We start from the raw sequence: 13,347 nt of genomic DNA on the forward strand, positions 1-13,347 counted from the left end.
AGGTGTGTATATGCTAATACTTTGCCCACAGTAAGAGCGCGGTTAGCCACGAACGTGTACGTAGCGTAGCGTAGAAGTACATAGAAGTATATCAAGTTTGCTGTTGATAGAAAGAGAGAGAAGCAACGTCTACGTCACGGTCATGCGGTGGTTAATTTTTCGTTAACACGCAGATCCCATAAGATAGATCGTGTCAGCTGACACGTTCTCCGTTTTTACGTCCGTGGGTAACTGCGCTTTAAGCCTAGGTTCTTCTCACGTCTTCTTTAGACGGCATCACAATCAAAGGAATTGATAAAATCGAGACTTTTTGCTGGGGGACATACGCTCGGGGGAATAGCTTTAAAGCCGAGGGATTTGCATTGACCAGGGTCATGATATCGCTACAACCAAGATACTCACTCGGCGCTGAAAATCTGGTATCAAAACAAACAGCTATTAATTTCGCAACTCCACTCTCGCTCCTGTAATTAGGGAGCACATCTCAAACAGTTTGGAGACTTGCTGAGTTGAGGGGAACTACATCATATACCATAACATATCGCACACCGTCTTCAAAAGAGTCACAACTCAAAATTTGGCATTTTTGCAATTATGCGCTAAAAATGTACACAGAGCTTTTATTCACCTTCTAAATCCCGGGATAACGACATCCCGTAATAACGAAAATCCCGGGATCGGAAAAGGCTGAAAAATTAACATGCCTAATGTATACGTATAAAAAGAAACACGACATATTTGTGACGTCTAGTACCGGAGGTAGAATGATGAGCTGGATGAAAAGAATGGATGCAAATGCTTCGGCCTGAAAGTATTCGATGTGGAGTCCGCTGTAGTTAGTGGTTGAAAAGATAGCAGGGGATCGCTATGCGGTTATAGCACCAAACAAGAAGAAGAGAGGAAAAATAATATTGTTTTCACATTTTGGCCGCCACTGCACACTGTTTTGACTCTAAGGAGGCAGGTGGAAAGAATAATACGGTATTGCAAAATAAAAAAAAAGATTGCGCGAACTTTTTAAGTGACCTAGTCCAGGTCGTAGAGCTGGCGGAGTTATTGACGAAACTGTTTTCAATATTTTTCGAACACCCTCAAATTCTCAACTTATTCTTAAAAAACCATTTTCGCTTGACTTTCGGCGCACACAAGGCAAATGTGACGATTTAGCTGGACAATTGATTTGGGGTGTGGGAAATTGATATTTTATGATGGTTTAAAACCATTTATGCAAAAACAACAGCATTAATAAAAATGTAAATTTACCGAACCCAGCGAAAAATTGTTTTATCCATTTTGATATGGAACATGATGTTTATATTTTGATATTTACGTGAAATAAATAACCGTAACAGAAAAACATTGTACAGGGGTTCGTAACAAATTAAAAATTTTGAGATTCGTCGTTTCGCTTTTGTATTTTTAAATTTTTTATTTGTCCATCAGCTGCTGCAAATAGATTATTTTGTAGCTGTAAACAAAATACAATTAATCCTAAAGTGATGCAAAGGGAGAGCTAAATTTATGTGAGGGCTTTCTAAAGGACTCAAAAATATTTTTATAAAAATCAAATGAGAGTACTCCGGGGTACTTTTTTACCATCTACGGTATAACTATTTCTTAGTTAATTTTATACAGCTTTTTTAAATAGCAACAATTTTAAAACTGTTGCACGTAAACTAATCAAAAAATAAAAACTTACTTGCAAATAGTCCTTCTTTAATATAAAAATAATTTTAAAAAGCTACATCCACACATACTATAATAAATTTCAAAATAAACAAAATCGTCACTTTTGCCTTATGTGTGGCGCAAAAAAAAAATTTTAGTTTGGTTATTTTATAACCATTTTTATGTTGTTGTATAGCTCAAGAAAGAGGAATATTGGTATTATTTAAAAAAATATAAGTTTTGTGAGGACATTGTAAATATGTGGAAATTGTTTGGAATAAAAATGAAATTTCCACCAATTTTTATTATTTTTTGCACTACTCCAACGTTTTTTGCCAAAATAAATCAACAAATTATGAAGTTATGACATTATTTATAAATACGCAAATTCAAATTTTTCTAGACGGACTATTGAAACCTCAAAGTGAATCCAATCCAAATAATTAAAGTTTTCTGTGAAATTACATGGAAGTGATTTCGGAAATTTTTTTAGAAAATTCATAACTTCTGAGTTTGATTTTTATAAATACATGGTTAAAAATTTCGGTTTTAATTTTAAACTTTTTGGACTACATATATGACCTAAATAAATTTAGTTTCAAATACAAACCTTCCACCGAACCGAACTGTCTCTATTTCGTTTGCTTCACGTTACACTTCACGAAAGCTTTTTCATAATTAAGAGTAAAAAAAAAATCTTAAATTTCATGTACCGTCTGATGGGGATCGAACCCGAACAGCCATGGTAGCAACCAATTGTATCAAGCATATTTGCACACTCAGCTACAGCCATGCATGTAAATGTGCTTTCATATCGAGCCCTAACCGCCAAAATAACGTAAGCGACATTTTTTTCAAAATTTTCTTTTTGATGCAGAAGTATTCCTAGAGCTTTTAGATACATTTCTGCATCAAAAAGAAAATTTTGAAAAAAATGTCGCTTACGTTATTTTGGCGGTTAGGGCTCGATATGTTGAGTATACATTTCGCTGTGTTGATGCCGTCAGTTCATACGATTTGCTTTCTCTTTCAGACAGACACCCTTTGCCTAAGTCTTATAGGTCATATAAAATAAGGCATATTGAGGCAAACATTTTCTATTTCGGTTTAGATTTTAAACAAAATTTTCTATATATGAAACCTAGAAACTAGAATTAAAACATTTTGGTTAGATTTTTAAACATATAGGGCCTATATTTGAAACCACGAACTTTTTGCTTTTAATTTTAAACCACTCATAGCTAAACATCATTTTCTCGGCTGCTTGGACTATAATTTAAACCAGAATATATTAAAAATTGCTTAAAACTATGGACTGGTTTAAAAAGTAGACTATAAAAGATTAAAAAAGGCAGCAGTCTCAGCTCGGTTTGAAAAGTAAACCAAAATCTTTGACTGTGTAGTATATAGTTTTACCCGGAATGAAACATTCTTTTCGAAATAACGACTATAGGAGGCTATAATTTTTCTTTGAAATTTTGGCAAAAAATTTTGTAGAAATGGAAAAAATAATAAAAATTGGTGTAAATTTCTGATTTATCCCAAACATTTTAAATATTCTTTTTTCCAAACCCATCTAAAAACTTAACATTGGGTAAAAAATAACGGAGCTAAAAATTGTTTAGTGCGGGAAGTCCTGTAAAAATAGTTTTTTTAAGAATAAGCCGAGAATTTGAATTTAAACGCAGTTTCGTGAATTACTCGACCAGCCCCACGAACTGTACAAGGTCACTTAAAAAGTTCATGGTCAATGTAATACCGTGTAATTAACGTGAACCGATTTCGCTGAAACTTGACATGTGCTCTAATTTTTCATAGGAATAGGGAATTTTAAATATAGCAAAGATGCGTTCATTTCCACGCCCTCCACTAGGGATGTTAATTTTTTCGATTTTTGCGATAACGGGATTTTCGGGGTGTCCTTGGTTCAGTCCCGGGATTAGTCTCGGGATTTAGATATTTATTATTTTTCAATGACTTAACATGAAAAAGTTGCATCAATATGGTTTGAGAAGCTCTCCTACCATATAATAAACAATAAGTAAATGCGTTTGGAACGTACTTTTTTATTTAAAGTGAAAATTAGTTATTTGCATTTAAAAATACTTTAGTGTATAAATATTTGATAAAGTAATTTAAGATATGTCGAAAAGTGCTCGATGCAAAAAAAAAGTCAAAAAATTCATTTTCTGGTTGAAAGAAGATCATAATTCTAGTGGCAGAAATAACAGAAGCGCCTTAATTCGACCAGTTTTGTCTATATTCCGTTTGTTTTCCAAAGTTTACATTTTTTTTTATAGAAGTCTACCTCATATACTTAAGGATATTACACTGAAATTTTTAAATAATTTTTTGAATTGAATATCAAAGTTCTTTTTAAAAATCCTTGGCCCAGGGGTTGGCGAATATATTGATTTTTTTTTGTGTGTGCAAAATTGCCTGCCGCAAGGTATTATATGTATATTGAGCTACACATTTATACAAAAAATGTTAGATATTAAATAAACAAAAGAAATATAGCCAAAACTGGTCAACATAATATCTATGTATTTCTATTATTGCCACCAGTGTAAATTACAAATGCCGAAAATNCAAAGTGAATCCAATCCAAATAATTAAAGTTTTCTGTGAAATTACATGGAAGTGATTTCGGAAATTTTTTTAGAAAATTCATAACTTCTGAGTTTGATTTTTATAAATACATGGTTAAAAATTTCGGTTTTAATTTTAAACTTTTTGGACTACATATATGACCTAAATAAATTTAGTTTCAAATACAAACCTTCCACCGAACCGAACTGTCTCTATTTCGTTTGCTTCACGTTACACTTCACGAAAGCTTTTTCATAATTAAGAGTAAAAAAAAAATCTTAAATTTCATGTACCGTCTGATGGGGATCGAACCCGAACAGCCATGGTAGCAACCAATTGTATCAAGCATATTTGCACACTCAGCTACAGCCATGCATGTAAATGTGCTTTCATATCGAGCCCTAACCGCCAAAATAACGTAAGCGACATTTTTTTCAAAATTTTCTTTTTGATGCAGAAGTATTCCTAGAGCTTTTAGATACATTTCTGCATCAAAAAGAAAATTTTGAAAAAAATGTCGCTTACGTTATTTTGGCGGTTAGGGCTCGATATGTTGAGTATACATTTCGCTGTGTTGATGCCGTCAGTTCATACGATTTGCTTTCTCTTTCAGACAGACACCCTTTGCCTAAGTCTTATAGGTCATATAAAATAAGGCATATTGAGGCAAACATTTTCTATTTCGGTTTAGATTTTAAACAAAATTTTCTATATATGAAACCTAGAAACTAGAATTAAAACATTTTGGTTAGATTTTTAAACATATAGGGCCTATATTTGAAACCACGAACTTTTTGCTTTTAATTTTAAACCACTCATAGCTAAACATCATTTTCTCGGCTGCTTGGACTATAATTTAAACCAGAATATATTAAAAATTGCTTAAAACTATGGACTGGTTTAAAAAGTAGACTATAAAAGATTAAAAAAGGCAGCAGTCTCAGCTCGGTTTGAAAAGTAAACCAAAATCTTTGACTGTGTAGTATATAGTTTTACCCGGAATGAAACATTCTTTTCGAAATAACGACTATAGGAGGCTATAATTTTTCTTTGAAATTTTGGCAAAAAATTTTGTAGAAATGGAAAAAATAATAAAAATTGGTGTAAATTTCTGATTTATCCCAAACATTTTAAATATTCTTTTTTCCAAACCCATCTAAAAACTTAACATTGGGTAAAAAATAACGGAGCTAAAAATTGTTTAGTGCGGGAAGTCCTGTAAAAATAGTTTTTTTAAGAATAAGCCGAGAATTTGAATTTAAACGCAGTTTCGTGAATTACTCGACCAGCCCCACGAACTGTACAAGGTCACTTAAAAAGTTCATGGTCAATGTAATACCGTGTAATTAACGTGAACCGATTTCGCTGAAACTTGACATGTGCTCTAATTTTTCATAGGAATAGGGAATTTTAAATATAGCAAAGATGCGTTCATTTCCACGCCCTCCACTAGGGATGTTAATTTTTTCGATTTTTGCGATAACGGGATTTTCGGGGTGTCCTTGGTTCAGTCCCGGGATTAGTCTCGGGATTTAGATATTTATTATTTTTCAATGACTTAACATGAAAAAGTTGCATCAATATGGTTTGAGAAGCTCTCCTACCATATAATAAACAATAAGTAAATGCGTTTGGAACGTACTTTTTTATTTAAAGTGAAAATTAGTTATTTGCATTTAAAAATACTTTAGTGTATAAATATTTGATAAAGTAATTTAAGATATGTCGAAAAGTGCTCGATGCAAAAAAAAAGTCAAAAAATTCATTTTCTGGTTGAAAGAAGATCATAATTCTAGTGGCAGAAATAACAGAAGCGCCTTAATTCGACCAGTTTTGTCTATATTCCGTTTGTTTTCCAAAGTTTACATTTTTTTTTATAGAAGTCTACCTCATATACTTAAGGATATTACACTGAAATTTTTAAATAATTTTTTGAATTGAATATCAAAGTTCTTTTTAAAAATCCTTGGCCCAGGGTTTGGCGAATATATTGATTTTTTTTTGTGTGTGCAAAATTGCCTGCCGCAAGGTATTATATGTATATTGAGCTACACATTTATACAAAAAATGTTAGATATTAAATAAACAAAAGAAATATAGCCAAAACTGGTCAACATAATATCTATGTATTTCTTTTATTGCCACCAGTGTAAATTACAAATGCCGAAAATTCCGGGATTATTTGCCTAGAGACTTGAAAAAGAGCGGGATCCCGGGATAGGATTAACATTCCTACCCTCCACCTTTGGGAGCGGATACATAAAATTTCATGCCAATTCGATAAAATTTGGGTTGTGTTTATTTCTAAACAATAACTGTTAAAATGCGAGATTCCACCGTGGTTGCGCATTTTGGACATTTCCATTAATCAGAGTTTCGAAATAAAAGAGACTGATGCTTTGGCTTGATGCATTTCTGAACACAGGGTTGGGGTGTACTTTCTCTTTTATTAGAAAAACATAAATATAAAATATGGGGAAAATAAAAATACAGGCCTTATCATTAAATTCGGTATAATTTTGGTTAATTTTTGTTTTCAGATTTCTACTCTCAGAAATAAAATGCAGGGACGGTAATCATTATGAGTAAAATAATTTAAATCAGCATTTAATCATTATTTTATGTTTTATATTTTTCGCTCAAAAATCATAATTATTATTGATTTTTATTTTTTCGCTCAATGGAAATGATTATTATTTGATTTTTTATTTTTTCGATCACAAATAATGACTATTTTATGATTTTCATTTTTTCGCTCTGATATAATAATTATTATTGAGTTTTATTTTTCCACTTAAAAATAATGATTATCTATAAAATTGAAAAGGCTATACAGACGCAACTTACTGAAATTTTTACCTGAAAATTTTGAACTTATTTCTTTTATTATGGTGTCGCTACCTCTGAAAAGGATAGAACGGAAGTCACACTGGCATAGCTTTTGAGTTTTTTGAATGATCATTATTCTTAAGTGCAACAAATAAAACTCAATAATAATTATTATCCCTGAGCAAAAAAATAAAAATCATAAAGTAATCATTATTTGTGATCGAAAAAATAAAAATCATGTAATAACAATTATCTTTGAGCGAAAAATTAAAACTGAAATATTAATTATTATCTTTAATCTTAATTGGTTAAACTCGAAAAATAAAAATCATTTTAAATTACAGTGGGACGTACGAACACAAATACGTGAGTGCAGTTAAAATTATTTTACGACGATTACAACTCATTGAGTTTTTTGCTTAAAATTTTAAAAGTAATGACTATTTTTCTAAAATTTTTTTTCCCGAAATTACACAAAAAAACCGAAAATCGAAAAATTAAGAAAATCGTAAATTTCATACATTTCAAAAGTCGCGCAGAAAGATCCAAATATATGCTCGAAAGGCTCATGAAATTCTCTAAAAAATTTTTGTAATTTCACGACCTGACGAACCGGTACTCACTCTTTTTTACTAAAAATCTTTAGCATGTATTTGTTTGATAAAAAAAGAGAAAACTACCAAATAAATGATAAATACTTTCACGTGAATAATCGATGACACTTAAAGAATTTATTACAGTTGAAAAACCAGGATTGTTGTGTTTCTTTGGAAATGTTCAATTCGTAGAGAGAGGGCGGGTAAATGATGTGAACTTCTGTTTTTATGACTCTCCAAGTTCAACATACTGTCCCCATGACTTTTTCCACCTGCCTCTATATAGTCGAAACACTGTGAGCTGTACGCCCGTAGCATCCAAAAGGAAAAATCAAACAAACAATGTTTTTTTTTTTCAGAGACAAAACTATTATAATAGAAAAGAATATAAATCAATCAATAATTATTATAGTAAGATAAAAATTCTTCGAGTCATCTATAATTATTCAGTCTCATTGCGTAAGTCGTAAATTGGGCTAAGCTGTACGACTCGACAACATTGGCATTGTCTGCTGTCGTGCTGAAATAAGTAAACGACGAAAATCGTCGAAAACTATACAGTGCTGCCAAGTTTTTCTGTTTTAATACAATAGTCGGGTGGAAATTTTAGGCAATTACGACGTGAAATTTTCAAATACGATTCGACTCTCGAAAACCGACTTGCTTTCGACACGACTTATATTATAAAAGTCCTTTCATAATAATTATCAGTGAGATAAATATTTTTCAGTCTTCAAAGACTTCTATTTTGAGACTTATATTATAAAAGTCATTTCAGCGTTCTGTCTCTTATGCTAGCATCACGCGATTTTTTTGCAGCGACAATCAGCTGAAATATTAAAAAGCGCTAGTATGCCCCCAGCCTTAAAATCTTCACACTAACAAATAAATAAATCTGCGTCCCCTTGGCACTCACGCGTCTCTTACATGGAACAGGCTCCGCTAAGTTGAGTTCCATATGTAACATCAAATGAATAAGCTTGTACTTGCAGCTATATATATTCTATATCGTTATCACAACAAATATCGGCTTAATGTTTGTTATGGATATTGCAATGTTCATATCTTCTGTTTTCCAACTTTCATACTATTACTAAAACCAGAACTAAATTTTAACCGACCGAAGCCAATGATATTTCACACCAAAAAAAAATTAAAGACTGCCTTAGAAATTGACCTTTCTAAAAATATACCAAGCCATAACTGAATGAATTTTCCTGACTTAATCAATCAGCAACACTGAGAACAGAAAAAGTGATGCATACAAGTGTATGTATCTAAATATGTATGTATGTACGTTTCTATATTTTCCATCCTGGCACTTGTTGCGCCATTTGAGAGTAGTAAAGTAGGTGGTGAGTCAGTGCGCAGGCGCGAATACNAATGACACTTGTATGTATCTAAATATGTATGTATGTATGTACGTTTCTATATTTTCCATCCTGGCACTTGTTGCGTCATTTGAGAGTAGTAAAGTAGGTGGTGAGTCAGTGCGCAGGCGCGAATACATATGTGTACGCGGAAAATCACTAATAACTGACAGCTTTCAGAGGAGGTGCAACTTTTGAGCACACACAGGGATGATAAATGAATTTTTCGACATTGTACCAAACGTCAGAAAAAAATGTACCAAATCAAATAAAAATGTACCAACAAAAAATCTTAAAACGCTTTCACAAAAACAACGAATGTGTAAAACAAATATACATTTATTTAATAANCGCCTATTAAATAAAAATCGAGTAAAAATATACATATATGTATTAAAAGAAGAGAAAAATTAGTCAATCATTTAACTTTCTGTGAGATGGTAAGTCTCATTTTGGTTTAAAGATTCTGTATGTATTTTTATATCATGACAAAAACCTAATGTTTTGCTTTTATTAAAGAACCGAGCGTTTTTACTTGTATTTCTGATTCTGAACAGAAACACAGAACACACGTTCAACATTTGCGGAGGAATGTGGAATATACCTTGAGCTATTTTAAAATGGTTTGCAAACATCGTTCTGTTCGTTTTTAATTGATTAAATTTGTTCCGGGAACTCGCATATATGTACATACATATTTAAATTTTTTAAGTTCTTGTGCCCCGGTAGAAAAGGTGTGAGGTAGAAAAAGACAAAACCATTTCTATAAGAAATCGGAATTTCCAACCTTGTAATGTAAAACCAATTTAGTCGAAGTTCGAATGAAGTAGAGAAGGAAGAAAGTATTTGTATAAATAAGTAGAAGTTTTTAACCAACGTAAGGACTGTACCGAAAAGAAACTGCACAAATTGTTTAGATTGTAACGTAGCGAATTTTAATATTTTTTGTCCAGCTTTTTTGTTTTCTTTAAGAGAAAGATATTTAGTTAAATTATCAATAAAAATTTGCAACAAAATATTGTTCTCTCAATTTTTGCCGAATTTTTTGTTTGACTCCGTTCATTAAATTATGCCCGCCCGTTCTAGTATTCACTCTGCTTGCTTTCAGCCGTTTTTTTTTTAACTCTGTGACGTTTCTAGCAACTCTGCCATCCTTCTGTAGGTTCCGTTTGACAACTGCCCAACATCTTTCTATTGGCCTGAGTTCTGGAGAATTTGGTGGGTTCTCATCTTTTGCTACATAATTGACCTTGTTATTATTTAATAAGGTCAAAGTGGAATTGACGTAATGCGATGTACCCAAACCGGGCCAAAATATTGCAGAGACGTTGTGATTTTTATAAAATGGTAAAAGCCGGCGATTAGGGCACTCTTTTTGACAAGCTTCGGCTGATATAGTATATGCTTTTCGTGAAAAATTTTTTTTTTGTCATTTGTAGGCCACAAGAACACATAACCACCAAATTAGTATCTTCTCACCAAATTTTACCACTCAAAACATAACACTGACTGCTCAACTGTACTACCCTCCCATTTCGTATAGAGCTGAGGACCTGGTAAGGTTCTTGAGTCCATTTTGATGTATTTTTCACCGTCCATTACAATTCACTCAACGGAGTCACGAAGCAAACGCTTGTACAATTTTTGGGAGCTCTGTTTTACCCACTTGTCTTTCGCGTTTTTTTGTATTTTTTGTTTTTTTGTAAGATTTCAAATTATGCATTTTCTTAACTTTTTGTGTAATGCGCGCACTTGTTTTGCTTTTTTGCCAAATCTCTCACAGTCATTGTTTTGTTTTGGCTTATTAAAGCCAGGAAACTTTTTTCAAGAATTTGGTCACTTGCACACTTTTTTCTTCCACTTTTTGGCCTGTCTTTGCTGACTTTATACCGTTTGGCCAACTGTCGAAACGAAATTTCCTTTTCAGTGCAGTAATGGTACACAATTTTCTTGCGCACTTCCTCTTAGATTTGCGGATAATATTAATTGATTTCTAACGGCACCCAAAAAAGTTTCATCAAGCGCCAATTTTTCAATAAATTTGAATTTGAAATTCTGTAGTCTCTTTTCGGTAAAGACGAATTGCAGATTGCTAGTGCCGCACGAGCAAGATGAAATATATTTCTGAAAAAGATTTGCGCTCTCTCAATTGCAGTCACATCTTGCAGCTTTTATTTCTGAAACTAATTTCCGAAATGAGAGTGACAGAAAGGTCATTCTGGCTGTTCACACATCGAAATAAAATTTCTCTTTCTCAATTTGACAGCGAATTGCGTGGAAAAGTTGGAAATATTGCCACGTCTGACAGGTTCTTAAATATAAAACCAAGCGAAATATACACAGCGCTGCATTTCCAAATTGTACCAAAGGGTTCTATGTGGTGTCAATGTACTTTTTGGTTTCAAATTTTACCAAAAAAGCANACAAAAAGGTCTATGTGGTGTCAATGTACTTTTTGGTTTCAAATTTTACCAAAAAAGCACAATTGTGGCAACTTTATCATCACTGAGCACAAATAGCGCGCATACGCGTGCATAAATTCCATGTACATATGAAAGCATGAATGTTTGTAGACATGTGTGACATAATTTGCTCAATCAACAGCCAACGTAATGACTTGAAGCACTAACATAAGCACAAATATTGCAAAAAAAATAATCGAACATATATATATAAAATAAATATTATATAGAATGATACATATGTTTGGGCGATCAGTAGCCAGTTGAATGTGTAACGAGAATGTTGTTGTTTACGCGCAACTCCAACTTTAAGCGCGCGTTTAGCTATTTTACGCTTGGCTTGGCGCTGCTGGTGGCGTCCGCGAGTGCGCAGGGCCGACGTGATCAGTTCATCATACGCGTCGCAGATTTGCCCAGCGATCTGAACACTGGGTCGGAGGGTGAAGCGCGAGCGGACAATGGCTTCAATTTAAATTTTGGCGATCTCTCCTCGAATGTTGCAACAACGGGTTTGGGTGGTTCCGCGAGTGGCGCTGATCAGACAGAGTTGCAAGCACCTGATGTGGTGGTAGACGGTGAGTAGAGTCGGCAGGCCCAAGTGACATAGATATTGAATTTATTTCAACATTTCTTTTCTATAGGGTTAAACTTGGCGCAGCGCAATGATTTGATAGCAGCTGCCGGTAATGCGCAGGCGCCTGGACCACAGCAACGTAGTCGGCTGAATTTTAATAGCGGTCTGCGGCGGCGTTAAATTGGTGGTATAGAAAACGATAGAAAAATATACATACATAAGTGTGAGAAAACTTATAAATATTCACTTTGCAGCCACTCTACCGAATCTATTGCATTGTTCTTTTTTCGTTTTGTAAATCTTGTGCAGTTTAGTGATTATAAGCGTGAAATTTAATGCAGATATTTGTTATGCATTGCAAATTAAACTGTGCTTGAACATTTGTGATTATATTAAAATAAATTTTTTATGAGTATGCGGTTAATCAATTGTATGTTTTCCGACTGAATACCACTTTATGCGAACAAATGATTTGAAGGTGTAATTTTATTCAATTATCGGGCTAGTTTAGTAGAATTAAATAAATGATTATCTGGTTGCATTGACAACCTTGAATTTTATTAATAAAAATAAAAGTTAATACTGAGTGTTTGATTAAGGTTTTCCACTACGACGATAGCACATAATTGAGGTTAAGTAAAGGTATGTACGTAATTATACGGCTGACGACACAATAAACGGTCAGAAGAACTGCGGATGGTACAGGCGACGTTTTTGTCAAGTATTTATTTAGTCAACAATTCTTTACGGGTTTGACCGAATTTATCCTTCCAATTGAAAATAGAGAGACAAAAAAAAAACAAAGGGTTTCAGAAAAAACTCGTATCATTTAGGTGTTGCGCGCATCAGACATCGCATCTAGTTCCTACAGAGTTGCAGTTCACACCTCCAACTACAGCTAGAGCGGCCGCTGAATTTATAAATATACATATTTACATATGTATGTCTATGCTCGGTGTCCATGGGACCGATGAAGAAATACAAAAGATAGGAGCCTTAGCGAATGTGGCCATAAAATTCTGGATATATCATGGAATGTAGTCGGGTGGTTGGTGTCTGTTAAAGCTCAGTTAGGCACTGTCATTAATTTATTTAGAGGACTTTTTACTTGTATTATTTTTCTGAGCAGGCCAAGCTTCGCGCTATTTATTGTTTTTGTTTTTGTAGTGTATTCTACTTTGTATTTATTGTTTTGTTTTTGTATTATTTATTATTGCTCGACAAATCAGCATGGTAAGACTCAGAACACAAAAAAG

General features: G+C 33.2%; 1 protein-coding gene across 2 annotated transcripts; it reads left to right on the forward strand.

Annotated features, from left to right (window-relative positions):
* Window positions 1-11,773: 11,773 nt before the first annotated feature.
* On the forward strand, window positions 11,774-12,562 carry LOC108371259 (uncharacterized). 2 transcript variants are annotated; one of them, XM_017626778.1, is made up of 3 exons: window positions 11,774-12,092; window positions 12,159-12,278; window positions 12,346-12,562. In XM_017626778.1, the coding sequence occupies exons 1-2, from the start codon at window positions 11,798-11,800 to the stop codon at window positions 12,269-12,271; spliced, it is 408 nt and encodes a 135-aa protein (XP_017482267.1). In that variant the 5' UTR covers window positions 11,774-11,797; the 3' UTR covers window positions 12,272-12,278; window positions 12,346-12,562. The 2 variants fall into 2 exon arrangements, with proteins under 2 accessions (XP_017482267.1, XP_017482266.1); XM_017626777.1 differs by having other exon boundaries at window positions 12,159-12,562.
* The last annotated feature ends 785 nt before the right edge of the window (window positions 12,563-13,347 follow it).

Source organism: Rhagoletis zephyria, unplaced genomic scaffold (assembly GCF_001687245.7).
Source record: "Rhagoletis zephyria isolate East Lansing unplaced genomic scaffold, Rhagoletis_zephyria_1.1 Rzeph_scaffold_04833, whole genome shotgun sequence".
Taxonomy (NCBI): domain Eukaryota; kingdom Metazoa; phylum Arthropoda; class Insecta; order Diptera; family Tephritidae; genus Rhagoletis; species Rhagoletis zephyria.

What these genes read in the sequence shown, in the direction of transcription:
- LOC108371259 (XM_017626777.1), top strand. Translation starts at nt 11,798, where the DNA reads ATGTTGTTGTTTACGCGCAACTCCAACTTTAAGCGCGCGTTTAGCTAT. An exon ending in ACCTGATGTGGTGGTAGACG is followed by an intron (nt 12,093 to 12,158) that starts GTGAGTAGAGTC and finishes TCTTTTCTATAG; the next exon opens with GGTTAAACTTGGCGCAGCGC.